Raw genomic sequence first — 18,949 nt, 5'->3', positions numbered from 1 at the left:
TTTGAAATTTATCCAAATATGCTAAGATAAATTAAATAGAAACACTTGCAAAATAACAGCTAGGCTAAGGATTTAAATATGTGAAGTTATATAACAACATGTTTAAAGTTAAGATGAAAAGAAATAAAGATGTTAAGAGGATTAAGTAAATTTTATGAGATATTATCTTGGAAAACCGTTATAATGATATATCATGAAATTCAGTCAAGGGAATTTGAGGAAGTCATTTAACAATGATACTAAGATTGGACCAAGTTCAGTCATGATTTATGTTTGTTTGTTTGTTTGTTTGTTTGTTGTTTGTTTAAAAATTTGGAAAATTAATTTTAAAAAGGGGGGGAAAGGAAGCTTGCATTTGTGTGTGTACTGAGTGGTGATCCTGGCCCAAGGATGGTATAAGACGCTCTTGGATGGGGCCTAACTGGGCAAATTAGGGAACAGAGCTGTTATCTGATTAAATGACTCTTTAGTTGATTAATCATGTTAGTTGCTTATTGTCAAGAAAAACAAAGAGCAATCACTTCCAGAATAGTAGTTAGTTGATTAATCAAATGATGTTTCATTAAATCTGCACATAAATAGAACACTACTGAAAGCAGGGAAAGCCCTTGCCATTAGAGGATGCACACACACACACACACACACACGTCTCAAAAGTGTCGCCACCTTAGCAGAGGCCTTCCCATGTGTGCAGGGAGAGAGGGAAGGCAAGAGGGGTTGCCAATTCTAAGGTGCTGTTGTACAGCGTTGGTTCAAAATGATCAGATATCCAATTAATTTAGGGCACTTCTGAAGCTAACCTGTAGACTTTTTAAATTGGTTAATCTAACCGATTAATTGGCAAAATGCTGCAGCCTGAATAAGGAGGGCTGGTGGTCAGCGGACAGTGTAGTCACAAACCAGCCAGGATCCACAGCAGAGACGAGTGTCACACTCCACTTTGAGGAGGAAGTGGGTGATTCCCTCAGAAACCCAGTGAAAGCATAGGCACTGGGGCAGGGAGGGAAGGAGCAGAGCACCAGCTGTTGCATTTTAACCTGGTTGTTGCCATTAACAATAAAAAAAAATTTCCATCTTCTCCTCACAACAACCCTGTGAGGTAGGTTAGCTGAAAGATACCGAACGGCGCAATGTGAGCAGAGGGGTGATTTGAACCTGGGTTTCCCTAGCACTAGTTCAACACTGTGACTGGCAGGTTTAACAGGAGCCCAAGAGAGTCACACTCAGCTCCTGCCTGTGGGACGGCAAAAGGAGAATGGGGGTGCGTGATGTGAGGGAGCAAGGGAGCACCGAATCAGACAGGGAAGGTGGCAGCGGGGTGGTGGGGACATCCTGTTTCCAACAGTGTGCAGAAACTCGTAGCCGGCTCTGGGGAGAGGCCGGAGGGGTGCGTGTGTGTGCAGAGGGCCCCTCGCCTCACTCAGGGATCTGTAGCACCACCTGCCAAGTAATTAGGAGACATATTTCAACCTGGGATTGAAAGTCTACATCGCCAATCATCACATCTATTAATTGTTCGCTGCTCAAAGCAAAAAAGCGTGCTTTGAAACTGTCCCACTTGATAGAAACGAGAGCAAGTTTAAACGGACTTGCTGAAGTGTGCAGAGACCAGTTGCAAAAGCCTGCTGCACCACTCCTCCACAATTATTCTAGGAACCTAAGAAGCAGGCTGCTGGATCAGGCCAAAGGCCCGTCTAATCCAACATCCTATTCTCACAGTGGCCAACCAGATGCACCTTATGGGAAGCCCATGAGCAAGCCAAGGGTGTGACAGTCCTCTGCCTACTTCCGACCCTCAGCAACGGGGATTTAGAGACAGGCTGCCTCCAGGAATTTGCTTAATCCCCTCCTAGTAGCCACTAGCCCAGTGAAGGACATGAATCAATTAGGCATTTTGCGGCAAAGTACTATCCTTTGTCTGCCTGTCCTGAATCTTCTGCAAATCTATTTTACATGGGATGACTACAGATTCTAGGATCATGAGAAGAGGAATTGCCCGCTTTTCCTATAGGGGTTGGATGGGCACTGTCAAAGCAAGAAGGGGTGGCTGTTTTACCTGACTGACATGCAGAATCCAGCTGTTTCCTGTGGGAACCTTTGGAAAGGAAAAAAAAACAAAGTGAAAAAGGGGAAGTGAGCGAAACAAAAGCAGGGACAGATGTCTTAATGCTGATCTCCCCTCCCTTCAGCAATTTGCTGCAGGGCTGTTTTTCATGCAGGATCCTGTGGAATAGCCACTGGTGCCAAGTAGCACTGAGCTTTGTACAACTATCCCTTTGTTGGTAAGTGTTGCCAATTGACCAGGGGGAAAGAAAATCCTGCTTGGTCTGCTATCATATGTTGGACACAGGTACCAGCCAGTAAAGCTGTTCACTATCTGCAGAGCAAGGAGATGCAATGGGGAGAGGAGCAAGCTCTGGTAAAAAGAGCTGGCAACCCTAGCAGGGACAGCCCTTTCACATTTAGGCAGGAAAGGAGAGGAAGACCTTCCCTGTCCCCCCGGGGGCCGTGGCACCCACAAATCCAAGCGCAGGGACTTCGCTGATTCCCCTAGTCAGACTGCATATGGCTCAATGGGGTCAGCAGGTGGATTGAGATGTAAAGAACCAGTTCAAATGTGTGCTGGAAATGTAAAATGTAAAAGGAAGGAAGGTACTGTTTATCATACATGGTGGTCATGTGGGGTGGTAAAATCTTTCTGGGAAATGATATATAATGAATTGGGTGTGTGTGTGTGTAAGATAACCTTTGTTAAAAAACCCCAGAAGCTTTTCTGTTAGGAATCATAGGTGTGGACCTACCAAAAGAAAAGATTGTTTATGTATGCAACGACAGCAGTAAGGATGCTCTTAGCCCAGAGATGGAAAGAAGAAAAAGTACCGAGTGGCAGACCAAGCTGGTGGAATATGCCAAAATGGCGAGATTGACGGGAAAGATCAGAAACCAGGAAGACCAAATATTTGTGAAAGACTGGAATAACCTTTTAACATATTTGAGAGACCACTGCAAACAGCTGAAATCATTGGCAGGAATGACAATGACACTTGTAAAGTAACAAGAATTTTGGATGCTATGGATATTTAATAGATGCAGGAATAAAATTTAGAAATGGAACCCAGGGAGGGAGGGAGGGAGGGAGGTCTGAAAGTTCGAGAGAACCTTTTCTTTTTGTTTCTTTTTTCTTTTTGAATTGTTATGCTTGTTAATTTCTATGTAAAACTAATAAAAAATATTGCATATATAAAAAAGAGACTAGCCCAATGGATGGCTGATGGATGTCAACTGCTCGGGGCTGTGATCAAGAGTGGCCTCTCTCAGGGCTACGTCTCCAAGTGGTTTAACAATCAATCCTTCTTCCCAGAGAACTGTATCTCTGTGAGGACTAGATGACCAACTCTACAATTCTATGATTCTCTTAGTTTAGAATCGTTCACTTTTTCAACAGGGAATTTTAAAGCGGTTCAGATAGTTGTGTGAAACCCCTTACCTCTTTTCTTCTTCCACCACACAAAAAGTCCAGCGCAGGTGATGGCGATTACAACTGCCACTGCAAAGATAGACACTATGACCATAGAGGTGCTGCCAGTAGGTTTGTCTTCTTAAACAAACAAACAAACAAACAAACAACAATATAATTTAGTTATTCCAGTACTGTAGTAATGATAGAATTGCGAAAACATTGCTGAAGCTAATTCACAAGGGCTTTGCTAAGCTTACTTAAATTGCATAACTTTTTTTCTGTATAAACCTATTCTTATGTCAGCAACTCATTCACTGTAATATCTGATCTTTAGCGTATGCTTTAAAAAAAATAAAAGAACACCCCCACCACCTCTGATTTAGGCTGACAAAGGAATGTGGCAGATGAAATTAGATGGAGGACAAGCAGTGCTTTTTTTTCTAAAAAAATGTTTAGGGGACTCTCCTTTTCCTACTCATATTGAAATACTGCCCCTCAATGAGGCCAAACTTAGATTCACAAAATGTTTAGGAGTATGCGCACCCCTGCATCTCCCTCCAAAAAAGCACTGAATAAAAGTAAATAACTGCCACACAAAGAAGGACAACGTCTTCTAAAAAATCTGCTGTGACATCTCAAACCTTTGACAGCACCTTTGGATTATAGACCAACACCCCCAGTCTACAAACGGCCCACCCTTGGGCATAAGGTGCTATTTTGCAAAGGTGCCAACATTTTTTTTTATTGGAAGTCTTAAAAAAATTTTTTTTTAAGTATTCTTGTACTATAGAGTACACATAATGACATTTAATACATAAAATAACACAGCTGTGGAACAAGAAAATAACATCCATTGTGAAGGGAGAAATTGCCTTTGCTTTTAAATGCTTCATGACACACAAAAGCTTGGCAGGTGAACCCTGCCCAGGTACAGCTGAATCTGTGGATTATGGTTTCTCTCAATTTCTTCTTTTTCCAATATTTTGTTTTGCCCCATAGCAATAATTTTTAAAAGTGCAGTGCATATGCATTTGTGTGCATTTTAGTGCACATCAGTCCTACTATATGTATTTTTGTACACAATTTGGCCCAGTATACACATTTTTGTCTTGTTATGGAATAATACCCTGGGTCCCTTACAAGCCTGTGATCATGTGTATGGGAAGCTAGAATCTATAGGTGGAACCTTGCTGAAACCTGTCAGGCCAGTTCCTTTGCATCTTTAAAAAATGAGCTCCGTTGCCATAGAGACAAATGGGTGGGCTTTTCCCCACTGTACCTAGCTGAATGCCAGATCATCCTAGGATGGAGAACAATAGGGTAAGGGGGCTGTGTTTGGGAGAGTTGTGTGTGTGAGTTGGCTGATGCTGGTATCTAGAGACATGTCTTGCTCTGTGTTGGACTTTGAGGGTCCCCTGAAACCCTAATGCATAGCTGTCAAAGTTTTCCTTTTTTTAAAGGGAAATTCCTTTATTCCGAATAGGATTCCTTGCAAGAAAATGGAAAAGTTGACAGCTATGCCCTAATGAGGAAGCAAGATCTGTTGTGGGGTTAATGCTGTAAGCCACTCTTGCCTATGCTCAGGTTGTATAGATGTGTAAATAGAACCATATATCCTAAAGATACCACCATTTGTAGCAGGCTTTCTGGTGGTATGGAATGCCCACTGACATCGCCTGCTAACCTTGCAAGCACACAGAGGAAGAAGGTCCATGGATCATCTTTCTCTAGGCATGCAGGGTAAGGAATAGGCACAAAGAACATACTGCAAATGGTTTGGGGGCATGCAACAGATTCTGCTAGGGCAACACTGCACATGATGTTAAATGCGCTATCCTATCATTATAGGTTGGGGAGAGTCAGTCTGAACGAGATCCACAAGTCCCTTCCAAACCTGTGATCCCACGATTGTCGTAGAGATGATTGGGTCAGATGCCATATCATCCTAAGGATGGAGAACAGCAGGCCAAGGGAGGCTGTGTATGCAAGAGTGAGAGAGAATGGTTGGCTGATGCTGGAAGCTGGAGACACAGGCATGTCTGTTCTGTGCGGGACCCAAAGTTCTGCTTTGGGGCTTTGCTGGAATCCTAATGGGAAAGCAAGATCTTTTGGGGGTGTTGATGCTGTGAGTCCTTACATCCTATGCTGAAGTTGCATATATGTGTAAATAAAATAATATATCCCAAAGACACCATGGTTTCCACTGACCGTCATTCCAAGGAAACCAAAGCCTGGGTAAGCACAGGAACCCCTGCTTCAAGACTGGGGTGTGTGCAACAGCATTTAATGTAGCATAATAGAGTCTCAGGGGAAACTGGAGATTGAAGGGGGGCAATTTGGTGGCGGCAGGTAAGAGTTAATGCTCCCTCCTTTTGAAGTAGGTTAGAAGAAGGCTCTTGTCTTGCTCGGCCAATGGACACCCTCTTTCTGGTAGTAGTGGTGGTATAGAGAACCCCATGTGGTATAAGTCACAGAGATGAAGAAGAATTACAGTTTGGGAGGGTGGGGGGATGCAACAAGGGACAGAGGGTGGGCACAGAGCTAACCAATCTCCATGGAGGCCACCATCTTGCTGGGTTCACAGTGAGAATCAGAGGGGCTCAGAGTGAGCAACAAGCAACAGGTGGAACCAATGAGAAGTCAATGGCAAAGAATGTTGACTAATTGGACTGAGGGGGGGAATGGCAACTGGGTGGGAGGGGGAATGGAATGGAGAGCATGTGGAAAGGGAAGGGAAAGAATGAGACACATAGGTTCTAGAAAGGGCAGAATGAATCATCTCATTGTCTGGATAGGCCATTTCTTGGTTCATGCTACTAAGTTATTTCTAACTGCACCCCCAGGGATGGAAGTGAGCGCTCCGCATAGAAACAAATGGAGAAATCCTAGAATCTGTTATGCACCCCTGCAGTGTAGTTCATACTTAACAGTACAAGTGAGAGTGTTAAAGGTTTGCAACAACCTTAATATATCACTTAATATATTTTTAATCTCCTTGGGACTTTTAAACAAATAACATTAAATAATAAAAAACCTAGCCTCTTGCTGTGTAATCTTTCATTCTGTAAATGGAGCTACACTGGTATGTGGGTGATTCCTCACACCTGTTTAGGATGGGACTGCACGCCCCCTGAAGGACCAGGCATTTTGGGGTTCTTTTTTGGGGGGGATTCCCAGATATCGCTTTGCCAGTAAAGTCATAAGTAACCTCATTGGCACAGGGTTCCTATTTCCAGCTACGGAGGTTACTGGACTGGGATAGGCTGGTCACAGTAGCCCATGCAGTGTTAACCTAACGGGGAGATTACTATAATGCTGTCAATACATTTATACAGACATAATGGGAGTATAACAAATACCAGAGAGAGAAAGGAGATCAACTAACCCAACTTCAGAGTCTCTGAAACAATTCACAGCTATAAATCTAACATCCTTGTTCTAATCTGGTTTGCCTCCACTTTTACTACAATACCGTAGTCTCACTCAAACGAAATTGAACCATTTCTACTGGGGCATTCCTGCTTCCATTTTCAACAAGCATTTCAAAAATCTCTCTCAGGTCGCTGTATAATGGGGCAAATTAACTAATAATGGATAATATCGGATATTGGGGAAACCTGCAGTCCAGCTTATCTTTAACCTCTTCTCATATGACTCTTCTCTGTGCCCCCTCCCCAGAACACACATGGCCCAGCTGTTTGGGCAATGCTAGAATTAGCTTCATGATATAGCACAGGGCCTGAGCTCTAAGCTTTATCAGAGATGTCTACACATCTCCTGTGCCTGCTGTTTCCTGAGCATATTAAGGCAGACCAGTTGGCTGCATTTGAAAGATAATATTATCGGATGCAGTTTTCTGTTTCTTGTACAAGCATTTAACTGTATTCCCCTCCCCCCCAAATAAAGTATAATGGACATGCACACACAAAGCACTCCAATGGCTATGCATGAAGACACAGAAAATAAACCGAAGCTAACTATATTGTTCATTACAGTTTATCCCATCAAATTACAATATGCCACCTAGCATGACATAAAAGATTCCATGTAAATGTCATCTTGAGGAAGGCATTTATTCATGACCACAAGTTACACTGGCTAGAGCTTCTAACTCCTGGCCCCTGTCCTGTATCTAACATCCTGTGGCTGGATTGACTCACTTGGGGATATTTGCACCCTGTTTTCTGCTCTGGGGACTGACCCCTTTGAGACAGAGGGCAGCACAAGACTTTCCGAAGATTTAAGTGAAGGGGCACAAACAACAAAGAACAGGGAGTGGAGCTCACCAGTCTGCGGGGGGGACCACATCCCAGGTGTCGTCTCTTGGTGCTCTGCACGAGCCGATGGGACAGGGAGCGAGTGCGAGAGAGCAGATTGGAAAGAGAGATCAGGTAAACTGGCAAAGATTTGGAAAAAGAGTTCTGTGCATCTTGCACCGGAAAACTGCCTTTGGAAGGAACGTTACTGTTCCATTGAAGTGTCTGTGTTGCTTAGTTAGGATATGCTGATCAGCAATTTGAGCTCTTGGGATTTCTGCTAGGGCCTTAGAGAATGCCTGACCTCCCCACTGCAGTAAAAGCCATAAAATGATGGGGTTTTTTTTGTTTCTGACTACTAGTCAGCCTAAAGCCTAGACCTAACCCGGTCTCAGGGTCCTCAGAGGATGAACCAGGCAGGACCTCCTGGAATCAGTGTGAACAGCAGGGAGTTGTCAAACTGCAGCCCTCAGACCTTGAAAACATTGGTGCCAAAAAAATGCAGGCTTAAGAGCGTTGATGTAGCAGGTTTCTACAGACCCAGAGTTGTTGTGTAGCTTGCAAATATGGGGTCTACACATGAGTAAGCATCTACACAGATTCACATACTCCTTCCCTGTCCTTCATCTAGGCAAGCAAGGCCACATTCACATGATACATATAAAGCACACAATAGCCATGGCTTCCCCTAAAGCATTCTGGGAGCTGCATTTCGTTGAGGGCACTGAGAGCTGCGGGGAAGGCTCTTATTCCTCTCGCAGAGCTACGCTTTTGTGTGGTGGTTTAAGTGCCAATCCCTCTTCACAGGGAACTGTGGGAATTGTAGCTCTGGGAGAGGAATTGGGGCCTCCTAACAACCCTCAGCACCCTTCACAAACAACAGCTCCCTGAATGCTTGGGGGAGGGAAAGCCATAACTGTTTAAAGTGGCATGGTGTGAATGTGGCCCAAGAAGCACCATTGAAGGCATGTTTCAGTCCCTCGAGGACGATGCAAAGCAGGGCTAGCGAAGGATGTGGCCTGAGGAAGAAGGGGTGTGTGGTTGGTTTTGTGTGGGGAGGTTCCTAAGGGCTTGGTAGAGAGGCTAGTGTCTGCACTTGGCCCCCAGGCCTGAAAGGGCCCATCTTAGGTGAACATCCTGTGTCGCATTGGCTGCATTATTTCCATTTGCAGGTGGAGAGTCGCAGCGTTCGCATCTCTTCTGTTACTTAAGAAAATAAGCCCCCTAATCTTATTCACTAGCCTGTTGAGTAGAGCAGTCACAGCCAAGCTTCTGTTTGTGGGAAGGGGCCTTTTTAAAGGGGTATGCATGAATCATGTGTAAACCCCCCACCCTCCATGGCAGGTAGCACAGATATAATATCCGCTCACAGGGAGTAGACAGCTAGTGAGTTCCTCGCTTGCTCGTTCTTGCATGCATGACACACACACACACACACACACACACAAATTTGTGTGAGCGTGACTGTAAAACACCCACACTTCCTTCCGTTTTCAGCGTAATCGCCTTGCTTGGTTTAGCTGAGCTACTTGAGTCTTAGATGAGCCTGTTTCTGCTTTATCGAACCCTGGCTGCTCCCACTGCCTAGGCCCCAAGGCAACCCAACAGGTGGAAGTTGTGGGGGCACTGATCTGCCCCCTTTTTGCCCTGATGCAGCTGAATCCCACTCACTCGCAAGCTACACCGCACACTTATTTTCCTGTAGTGCTCTTGAGTGTTCCGTTCTCTTTATTCTGGTATTTTACAGACATTTCATGGGTGGGTGTGAGGTGGTTTCTCTATTTGGCTGTCAATTTGCTAGGTTTTCTTGTAGTGAGGACAACTTACTCCCTAATCCGTGTTTAGTGAGAGAGGCTTTATCCTCCATATTTACCTTTGGCAGGGGGAGGGAAGCTTTGTGGGAAATTTGATATCCCCCATGAGCAGTGGACTCCCATTTATTAGAGGCTTTGAAACAGAGGCTGGATCAGTACCTATTACAGCTTTGTCACAGTGCACCAGTGTCCTGCACCAACAGGAATTGAACCAAATGGTATTATGTGATTCTACAAATGAAATAAGACCAGATTCCCCATATGGAGATTCTAATCATTTATTCCTTTCATTATTATTTTTTTAAAGCAAGTTTCTAGTCCTTAATGTTATATGTGTGGGCAAAGGCATGGTGAAATCTAAGGAGACTAGTTCAGATTTCCAGTGATTTGTGGGGAAAACTTTGCCCCATCCATGATTAGAAAAAGCTAAATGAATTATGCAAATGCTAGCACTGCAATACATTTGTTGTATGTCATTGTCATGTTGCATACCAGTTGCAGAATTATTGTTGCTGTGGGGTTTCTGTTTATAAGCTAAAACAGCCAAATCCCTTCGAGGCTGAAATGTTTCACAATGGGGGTTTTGCTACCCTCCCTGTGTCCTCAGTCCTCCCAGCTGGGTCACCTTCAAACAGGTTTGTAAGCCTAGGCATGACTCTACATAGAAAAAGAATGGAGAACTGTCTTTCTAGGCCTCTTTTAAATAGATAAAAAGTTTACCACTGCAAATTTCTTGTTAGTACATGTCAACATTTCTAATTCCACAAAACCAGTTGGGAGGCTTTGCTACCTTTTCTGAGTCTTTGCCCCCATCAGACTTGCCCTTGCCCTGCTGCTTTCTCCTGAGGAAACTTGATCGTTATTGATGAATTATAGCTACCACCAATCAGATTTTCTCCAGATTAACATTTGCTCCAATTTATTGCTTAAGAGTAGGTTTTCGAGGGGATAGCAGCTGGGTAAGGGCAAAACTGGACGCGTGCCTAGACTGCGTGGGAGAAGTGGAAAACAGCTCTGATTCCTATTTCTAGGCAGAGGACAAGCACAGGTCTGGATCAGCATGTCATCAACAAAAGGACTGCAAGACTAGCTTAAATAGAGGCATAATTCTGCCAAGAGAAAAATGAAGAGCAAATCTTACCACTGCAAATTTTCAGGAAAGACACTGTCTTGCATGCATTGCTAACAGGGTTCTCTACTTTGCAAGTGAAGTTCAAATCATTGCCTTCTAAATTGTGCCAGGTGACAAGAGATCTCCCAGTGGATTCACTCATGCTGGCTGGGGCCCAGCTGAATGTCGCATCATCTTCCCAGCTGCCTGCAGAGCAGTTCAGCTGCAGAGTTCCATTCCCACCACGATAATCTTTTGGGTCACAGACAATCTCCAGGTCAGCCTCCAATAAATGCTCTGAACAGGAAGGGAGAGAGACATGGTATACAAAAGGGCAATAATTAGCAGAAATGGCAAATAAGGCAGTTGCAAATAAATGGAAAGGGAGGAGGAAACTGCCATTCTAGCTCTTGTGGGGTGCACCCTCAAAAACCTGTTAAGTCACAGCTAATGAGGCATAATTTTGAGTTAATATGGGATCTTAGTAATGGGGAAGGACCCTGGTGGGTTTTTTTGTGGGGGGTCTGGATTAGAGTTCCATGTTGTGTTGTATGAAGTACCATTTTAATTCTCCTTTCAGGCCTCATCAGTGCAGAAGGGCCCTGGTGTGGATGCAGGCCCAAAATTATTTTCACAGGGTCAGGGACTGAAGGAGAGATGCTCTATTATCATTTGTGACTCTACATGAAAGCCAGTTCAAGGCATAAGATGCTTCGATCAGAGCCCCATCCTGGGTGCCTGAAATGTTTAGAATACTTACTATATACCATCAGGGTAAAGGTTTCCGTTATTGGATCTTTGTCATCAGCTATCAAGATCTGTGCTGTGTATGGGCCAGAATCCTCTTGACTTAGATTATTGATTTGTAACCTTTTGCAGTCCTCAGAGACATTCAGCCGCCCTCTATATGCTAGAATTTGGTCAGTGAGATCACATCTTTCTTCTGGATCCTTTCGTGGAATCGCTGCCACAAAAATTTGAATAGCTTGCTTTTCCTTAGTTCTAGCCCAGGAAATCTTTTGGATTTCTTCTGAAGTGTTCAGCAGGAAAGTTGCAGGTTCTCCCAGAACTCCTTTCATTTTCTCAGCACTTTCTTCACCAGAGGAAACTGTATGGTCAAGAAAATGAAGGAAGAAACTGTCAAGAAACGTAGGAAGCTGCCTTATGTCAAGTCTGACCATTGGTCCATCTAGCCTAGTATTGTCCACACTAATAGGCAGCAGCTCTCCTGGATTCCAACTAGGCTTTCTCAGCCTTCCTGGAACTTGCCAGGGATTGAACTTGGGACCTTTTGCATGTAAAGCAAATGCTTTACCATTGAGCCACAACCCTTCCCCAATTGTACCACACCATCCTAGTAACCCATTTCAGTATGTGAAAGCAGATTCCCTGAAAAATCTGCTGGGTACTGATCTGTCTGGTCTTTTTTGATTTTTTATTCCGCTCTCCCCAGCACGATTAATGTAAATTTGGCAGAAAGGACCTTTGAGGACAATGTAATTATTGTTATAGGATTGGGAGCATGACTTGGATTATATTGTTGCACACCACCCCGATGTCTGAGCAGTGCTCCCCACTCCCAGATAACCTGAGACAGGGTGGGCATTCTAGGCCTCCACACTCAAGCCTGTGATCATATGATGGGAACTGAATGCCAGCAATTCCCCAGCGCTGTCCCAAGATGTGTGTTCATTGTCTGTGTGGCAGACTATCCTTGTAGACCCTGAAAGGCTCTGTGCCGCCTGCCTTCCAATGGCAGAGCCCAGTGATGCCCTCCCAAGGGGGCTGGGGACGGACGGACTGAAATTAATGCAGCCCCACAGCACCCTGAGGCTGAGTTTGCCGAAGGCTTTGTGGCAGCACTGGCAGCCTCAAGCTCCCCTTTGCCTTTAAGGCTGCAATCCATGCCTGCTGAAATTGGTCACGCCAGTCTTTGAAATAAACATAGAGAGGACTTTAATATTTGCTTGCCTACATTTTCAGGGTGAAAAACTGGCTGTTGTGAAGGTTAAGATGTTCCCTCTCCATCCCATGGACTGCTGTTTGGCACTTCAGTTGCAAAGCTGGGGGATGTTTGGGACCACTCTTGCGTTGCCCTTCTCGTCATGTGATAAATAAATTAGGTAAAGATACAGGGACCCCTGACCATAAGGTCCACTTGCAGACAACTCTGGGGTTGTGGCGCTCTTCTCGCTTTATTGGCCAAGGGAGCTGGCGTACAGCTTCCGGGTCATGTGGCTAGCATGAATAAGCCGCTTCTGGCGAACCAGAGCAGCACTGTTTACCTTCCCGCCAGAGCGTTACCTATTTATCTACTTGCATTTCGTGCTTTCGAACTGCTAGGTTGGCAGGAACAGGGACCGAGCAATGGGAGCTCACCCCGTCGTGGGGATTCGAACCGCCAACAATTCCATAATGAATATCCCAGGTAGACAACAAAAGAAGAAGGCAGGGGGAAGGGTGTGTGTGTGAGAGAGAGAGAGAGTGAGAGAGAGTACTAAAAACTCATCTTTTGCAAGTTAAAGAGAACTGTTGCTAAATGAGTATGTGATTACACAAAAGTGCTTCTCAACTGGAAACTTATCACTTCCTCCTTGCCCTGTGAGAAGAGGCAGCAGCATTCCTGCATTACGAAAGGGATGGTGCATAAACAATTTAGTTATTTAGACTGCCCAGCACCAATTATAGCACCCCCAGGGCAGTTTCCAGAATATCGTAACAGAAAAAACAATTACAAAAGTGTGCATTGGTAAAAAACAAAAACAAAACCAGCCTAAGATAGGGATGGGAATCTTTGTGGCCCCAAGGGTCAGATCAGGATCATTCTCATGGACCAAGTTTGACAGGTGGGCAGGGCTGCTCAGCTGCCAATCACAATTTGCAATTATGATACCACATGAGTGGTAGGTGGGTGGGGCGTCCATCTGTCAAAATCCCTTGTGCTGTTTTGCACGTCTCCCTATGCTCCACCTTTTAACCCTCTGAAGACATACGCAAGGCCATTGAGGGAGCTAGTCATTGCAAAACGAAGTACTACACACACATTCCACTTTACAAACACAATGCATTCCCTGGAAATTGCTCGTTAGCTGAGCGTGTGTCTAATGAGTCAATGACTTCCATCCGCCTAGCCAGTCAACAATTTCCACTGACAAAAAATTATGATGTGTTCTCAACTACAAAAGCTGTGGGTACTAATTCCTTGTTTTTGGATAAGTGAATTTTTGCATAGTGGGTGTTTTTTTAAGGAGCAGTTATCTAGGGTTTTGGGAAAGAGTTTCCCACAACCCTCCCAGGAGATGCTGGGGACTGACCTTGAGCCTTTGCTTGCACTCTACCATTGATAATGTTGTTATAATTATTCCTACCTTATACGGTTGTTGCAAGTTTTATTGAGATAACATGTAGAAAACTGTTAAAATATTCAATACAGTGCTATATGGGAGTTAAGCATCTAGGCAGCTGTTCTGATGATAAGAGAAAGGAGTCATTGTTTTATTGGATCAGATTGTATTGTGGGCACAGTTTGGAATGCACCCGTTCGCCCTTTCAGTGGGTTCTTCTAGTTTTTTTGCCTTGCATGGGTCTAAAACTTAGATCTGAAAGATCTTTCCTCTTTATGCCACAAAAATAAAAAAAATCACTATGAAAGTTAAAATGAACTCTCCTAAGATTCCAATTCACTGCAAGCAGACAGAAAAGGTTTAAATATTCTTGTAAATGTTGTTAAGAATTTGTTGCCAACACAGATAAAATGATGATTTTTATCATTCCTGCAATATAGTGCAGCAAGTACACAATTGTGACCCTTTGCTAGCACTATCCAAATAGTAATGCTTGGGTGAAATTGCAGAACCTTTCTGAGCATTTTGGTGCATGAAATGCCTTTACTGCTTTTTCAGCTTAAACCAAATATACTGCCTGGACTTCCTTTCTTAGGGCAAAACATTTATACTACCCAGCCTTCAAGTCTCAAGAAATGGATACTCTAAATATATGAAAGAGGCTATTCAGAAGTACCCAAAAAGTACAAGAAAAGACAACCTGATCACTTTTAACTAGCGAAGGCATGCTATTTCTTCATCCACACACCCTAGTTCTCTACTCGTGCAATCGAACTCTCCAGTAGCACCTTGCCTGGACATTTTCAGAGGCATTCACTCACGCACAGGAACCAAGGAAGGCCTGAGACAAGTTGCCCTAGTTGCAGGCATCTATTATTTCTTATGCTCAGCACAAAACTCCCCCTGCTGCAAACTCTCCTTCCTGAGCTTTGACACAGCCTCCTCAACTACAAGACGTTGGCCCTCAGTTGGTGCAGTGCTATCGCTTTGAGGGTTTCCCCCTCACAATTAAGCAGCATATAAATTTTATGGAGCGGGGGGAACTTATCTTTAAGGGACAGAGTATCACCATGAACTGCAGTTTCTCAAGCTGTATCTTCTTCAAATGTCTTCCTTTTTTTAGCTTTGGAAATTACCATTGCCCCCAAAATATAGAACTGTAGCAACCATGTGACTAAGCCTAGCAATTTGGTTTTACTTTTAATGTGTGTTTTTTGCAACAGTTCCTATATTTTGGTAATCATTCTTTATGACAGGATATCCTTTTTTTTGTAATCCTTAAAAATAATACAGGAGAATTATAAATTTTAAAAAGGTATCCAGTGGACCTTTTAAAGCCATTGTATTATTATTTATGTATTGCTTATAGTATCTGTTGGCCCTAAGCAATGCTGAGTACCACTGATTTTTACCTAATGTTAGAGACAACAAAGTGGACCTTGAAATAGAAACATTTAAACCTAATTGAAGGACAAGCTGTAGCTCAAAACCACCAAGCTCACCCACCTCTAAGACCGAGCCTAGACAGTTGACATCTACATCATGGGGGAAAATGTCCACGTCTCTTCAACACACTTGATATCTGTTACCAGGCAATGAAATGCTGGATTGTGTGACTGGTGGAAAGTATTGTTAAAGACAAAAGAATTGAAATATACTCGGAGCTTAGTACATAACAAGAACCAAGCACTTGGATTCTGCAAGGCAAGTCCTGTCTCACAAGCCTATTCCATGCGACGGCCCTTCAGATGTCTGAAGATTCCTATCATATCGCCCCTCAGTTGTCTCTTCTCCAGACGAAATTTACCCAGCTCCCTCAACCATTCCTCATAAGGCTTGGTTTCCAGACACGTTCCCTTGACCTAGACATTAGACATCTGTTGATGCAGCCTAGAATTGTATTAGCTTATTTTGCTGCTGCATCGCACTGTTGACTCATGTTCAGCTTGTGGTCTCTTCAGACCCCCAAATCCTTTGCACATGTACTGCTGTTAAGCTAGGAGTTCCCCACCTTATATTTGTGCATCTGGTTCTTCCTGCCTAAGTGAAGAACCTTACATTTGTCCCTACTGAAATTCACGTTGATAGTTCTGGCTTGGTCTTCTGCTGCCTTCTACTACAGTGCTAACAACTGGTGAATTTGGGGCATGTGATAGGAGGGTTGCTAAGCCCATAACAAAGCCATGAAGAGAGAATGTGCCTTAAATTTCACTTCAGGTCCCTCGGCAGCAAGCAAGATTGGAAGGCTGGCACACTTGATAACTGCTGAATGATCGTAGCATAGCTAGCAAGCTATGCTGTTGTGAATTGTCTTATACGCCTTTGTATGAAAGAGCTGTTGTGCCTAGCCCTGACATTTACACACCCAAGCCCCATCCATCAAGCATGGTCTTCTTTTGAATCTGTACGGTAAAAAAAGAAAAATACAGGACTTACCCACGAATACGGAAAGGAACCACAGATGCAAAAACGTCTTGCTTATCATCATTTCACCGTTAGCTCTCGTGTTGGTTTCCTGCTTCGCAACTTAGTTGCCTACATGAGGAAGAAGGCGTGGCTGAGGACGTCAGTCTCTCAACAATTTTAGCTTTTTACAATTGTTTTTAAGATAAATTATATTCCCCCCCCCCCCAGTCCTTATTAAAATTTTGGTCTTCCTGATTTCTAATTCTTCCGGTTATTTTAGCCATTTCAGCATAATCCATCAACTTAATCTGCCATTCTTCTCTGGTAGGGACTTTATCTTCTTTCCATCTCTGGGCCAATAACACCCGCGCAGCTGTGGTCGCATACATAAATAGTATTTTCTGCTCCCTTGGAATTTCAGCACCTAGAATTCCTAAAAGAAAGGCTTCGGGGGTTTTTTTATAGAAAAAGTTATTTTAAACATTTTTTAAAACTCATTATATATAATTTCCCAAAATTCTTTTACTACCATTTCCATCACATATGATAGAAGGTGCCTTCTTTTCCTTACATTTCCAACATACATTTGACTCTGTTTCATACATTTTTGCTAATTTACTGGGAGCTAAATACCAAGGGTACATCATTTTCATATAAGTTTCTTTCAACATGTAACATGCTGTGAATTTTAAATCTGAGAGGGGTTGCCGTTTGTCTGGATTTCCCCAGGATTCCAATGACCGAATTGGTGTGTGTGGGGGGGGTGGATTTCAGAAAATTGGCCGAATTTCTGGGTTTTTGAAAATTTCCCCAAAGAAGCTCAGCAACCTTCTTTGAGCGATTTTCCCCCAAAAGCTCAACAATCCCCCCTCTAAAGCCCAACAACTATCACTCACCAATATTCAAACTCCCTTTCAAAACTCCTACCCAATCACCATTCGCTTCCTACACCCCAAGCACACTCCCTCCCCCTCCCAACCTAACTTTCACCCAGATTCAACTAATGTGCTTACCTACCACATTTAACACAATCCCATACTAAAGGTACTGTTACCTGAAAAATCCTTGGACAAAAATCCTTGGACAAAAAGTAAAGACACCAACCAGAGTAAATTGGAGCAAATCAGCAGCCTGTAGGCTTGGCCTTTATTGACTGTTGCAACAGGGTGCTGTTGGTTTCTGCTCTCTTCACTGTGCAGCGAAAGGCTTGTCACAAGACAATGTTTACATTCCAGTCAGAGTTACTGTTGGAGTTTCTCACGGGAAAGGAGACTGGATGTGACGTACACTGGTTTCCTGTTTTTTCACTGTTCACACAGTGTGATTCTCTCTGTGCTTCAGAGGAGAGAGGATGCATTTTCTGCTCCGGCAGAGGCAAGATGTTTTTCTGTAATCTACCAGCTTTGAAATGTAAATATAGCAATATAGAGTATGCACACGTATTCCTCATCATTCCGCTGTGCACGGGACACTGCAAATTCAACATTTTTGGTTATGGGCCCAGAAAGACGCAGTCATCTGAATGCCGGCAAAAGGATCGGAATGCAGAGGGACGGATCGGACGCTATCTCTGCGCGTCAAGATGATTGATGAGGTATGTGCTATTGCTCCAGGCAGCCTGCCAGCGTCTAATTAATGGCTTTATGGCTGGACTTTGAACTTTTATGGCCATTTGCCGGGCACAGGCGAAGGCTCAAAGGAACAGCTCCTATGCTGGGGAAACCGAAAGTAACTTTTAAAAGTGCTTTTGGAATAATGCAGCTGCAGAAAACAGTGACGCAGCATGATTTAAGGCAGCAGAGAGAAAGCACTTTTGAACTTGCCTTTGGAATGAGGCTTGAAGCAGCAGAGACGCAGCTTGTACAAAGCAGCTTGATTTAAAGCAGCAGAGATGACGCAGAAGGCTAATGCCAGAGTCATGATGGCCCTTCAGGATGCTTGTGGGATTCCCAAGCTCAATAAGAAGAACTATGCGGACTGGGTTCTCTATGCAGAGGCTATTCTGCGGAAAGAGGGTCTGTTTGAAGTTATTACAGACACCCCCCCAGCTCCAATTACAGATGCATGGGAAGCTAAGGATTCCAAAGCAAGGGGAACTCTTACATTGATAGTATCCCCAGAAGAGCTCTGTCTATTGCGTGATAAGACCTCAGCCAGAGAAATTTGGGATGCTTTGAGAGAGGCTCACTTGAGGACAGAAGCTGGATCTACTATGTTTTACTTTAACAAGCTGCATAATATGGCTCTTGCTGAAGGTGGAGATGTGCGTACACATCTGATGGAGATGCAGAATCTGAGACATGAGCTGCAACAGAGAGGACTCAACTTTCCAGAGGCTGTGTATTCCTTCATGATACTACAATCTTTGGGTTCAGGTTGGGAGTCTGTTGCGACTCAGATTGCTGTACGGCCTACCGCTCAGCTGACAGTGGATTATATTACTGCCGTGATTCAGAATGAAGCAGATCGCCGGGGTGCTGGCTGCATGGGTAAGGGGGAGTCTTCACAGATGTCATCCCAGAGTGCAGTGGAACCACCAGATGGCGCCAAAGCTTTGA

The 18,949-nt window shown here is 43.9% G+C and overlaps 1 protein-coding gene across 5 annotated transcripts in view; it reads right to left on the bottom strand.

Moving 5' to 3' along the window:
* Positions 1 to 16,856, bottom strand: part of LOC307204884 (SLAM family member 5-like) — a 29,391-nt gene extending 12,535 nt beyond the window's left edge. Inside the window, exons 1-6 of one of the 5 annotated variants that reach the window (XM_079956988.1) lie at positions 16,422 to 16,856; positions 11,402 to 11,749; positions 10,672 to 10,938; positions 7,747 to 7,791; positions 3,488 to 3,598; positions 2,057 to 2,095 (exon numbers count right to left, since the gene is read on the bottom strand). In XM_079956988.1, coding sequence (XP_079813114.1) covers positions 2,057 to 2,095; positions 3,488 to 3,598; positions 7,747 to 7,791; positions 10,672 to 10,938; positions 11,402 to 11,749; positions 16,422 to 16,473 — 862 coding nt within the window. In that variant the 5' untranslated portion in view covers positions 16,474 to 16,856. The remainder of the gene's footprint in view (positions 1 to 2,056; positions 2,096 to 3,487; positions 3,599 to 7,746; positions 7,792 to 10,671; positions 10,939 to 11,401; positions 11,750 to 16,421) is intronic. The other 4 variants (XM_079956985.1, XM_079956984.1, XM_079956986.1 and 1 more) reach the window with 4 other exon arrangements.
* Between the last annotated feature and the right edge of the window lie 2,093 nt (positions 16,857 to 18,949).

Source organism: Podarcis cretensis (genome assembly GCF_951804945.1).
Source record: "Podarcis cretensis genome assembly, chromosome: 16".
Lineage (NCBI taxonomy): Eukaryota > Metazoa > Chordata > Lepidosauria > Squamata > Lacertidae > Podarcis > Podarcis cretensis.
This window is presented reverse-complemented; position numbering and strand designations above follow the sequence as displayed.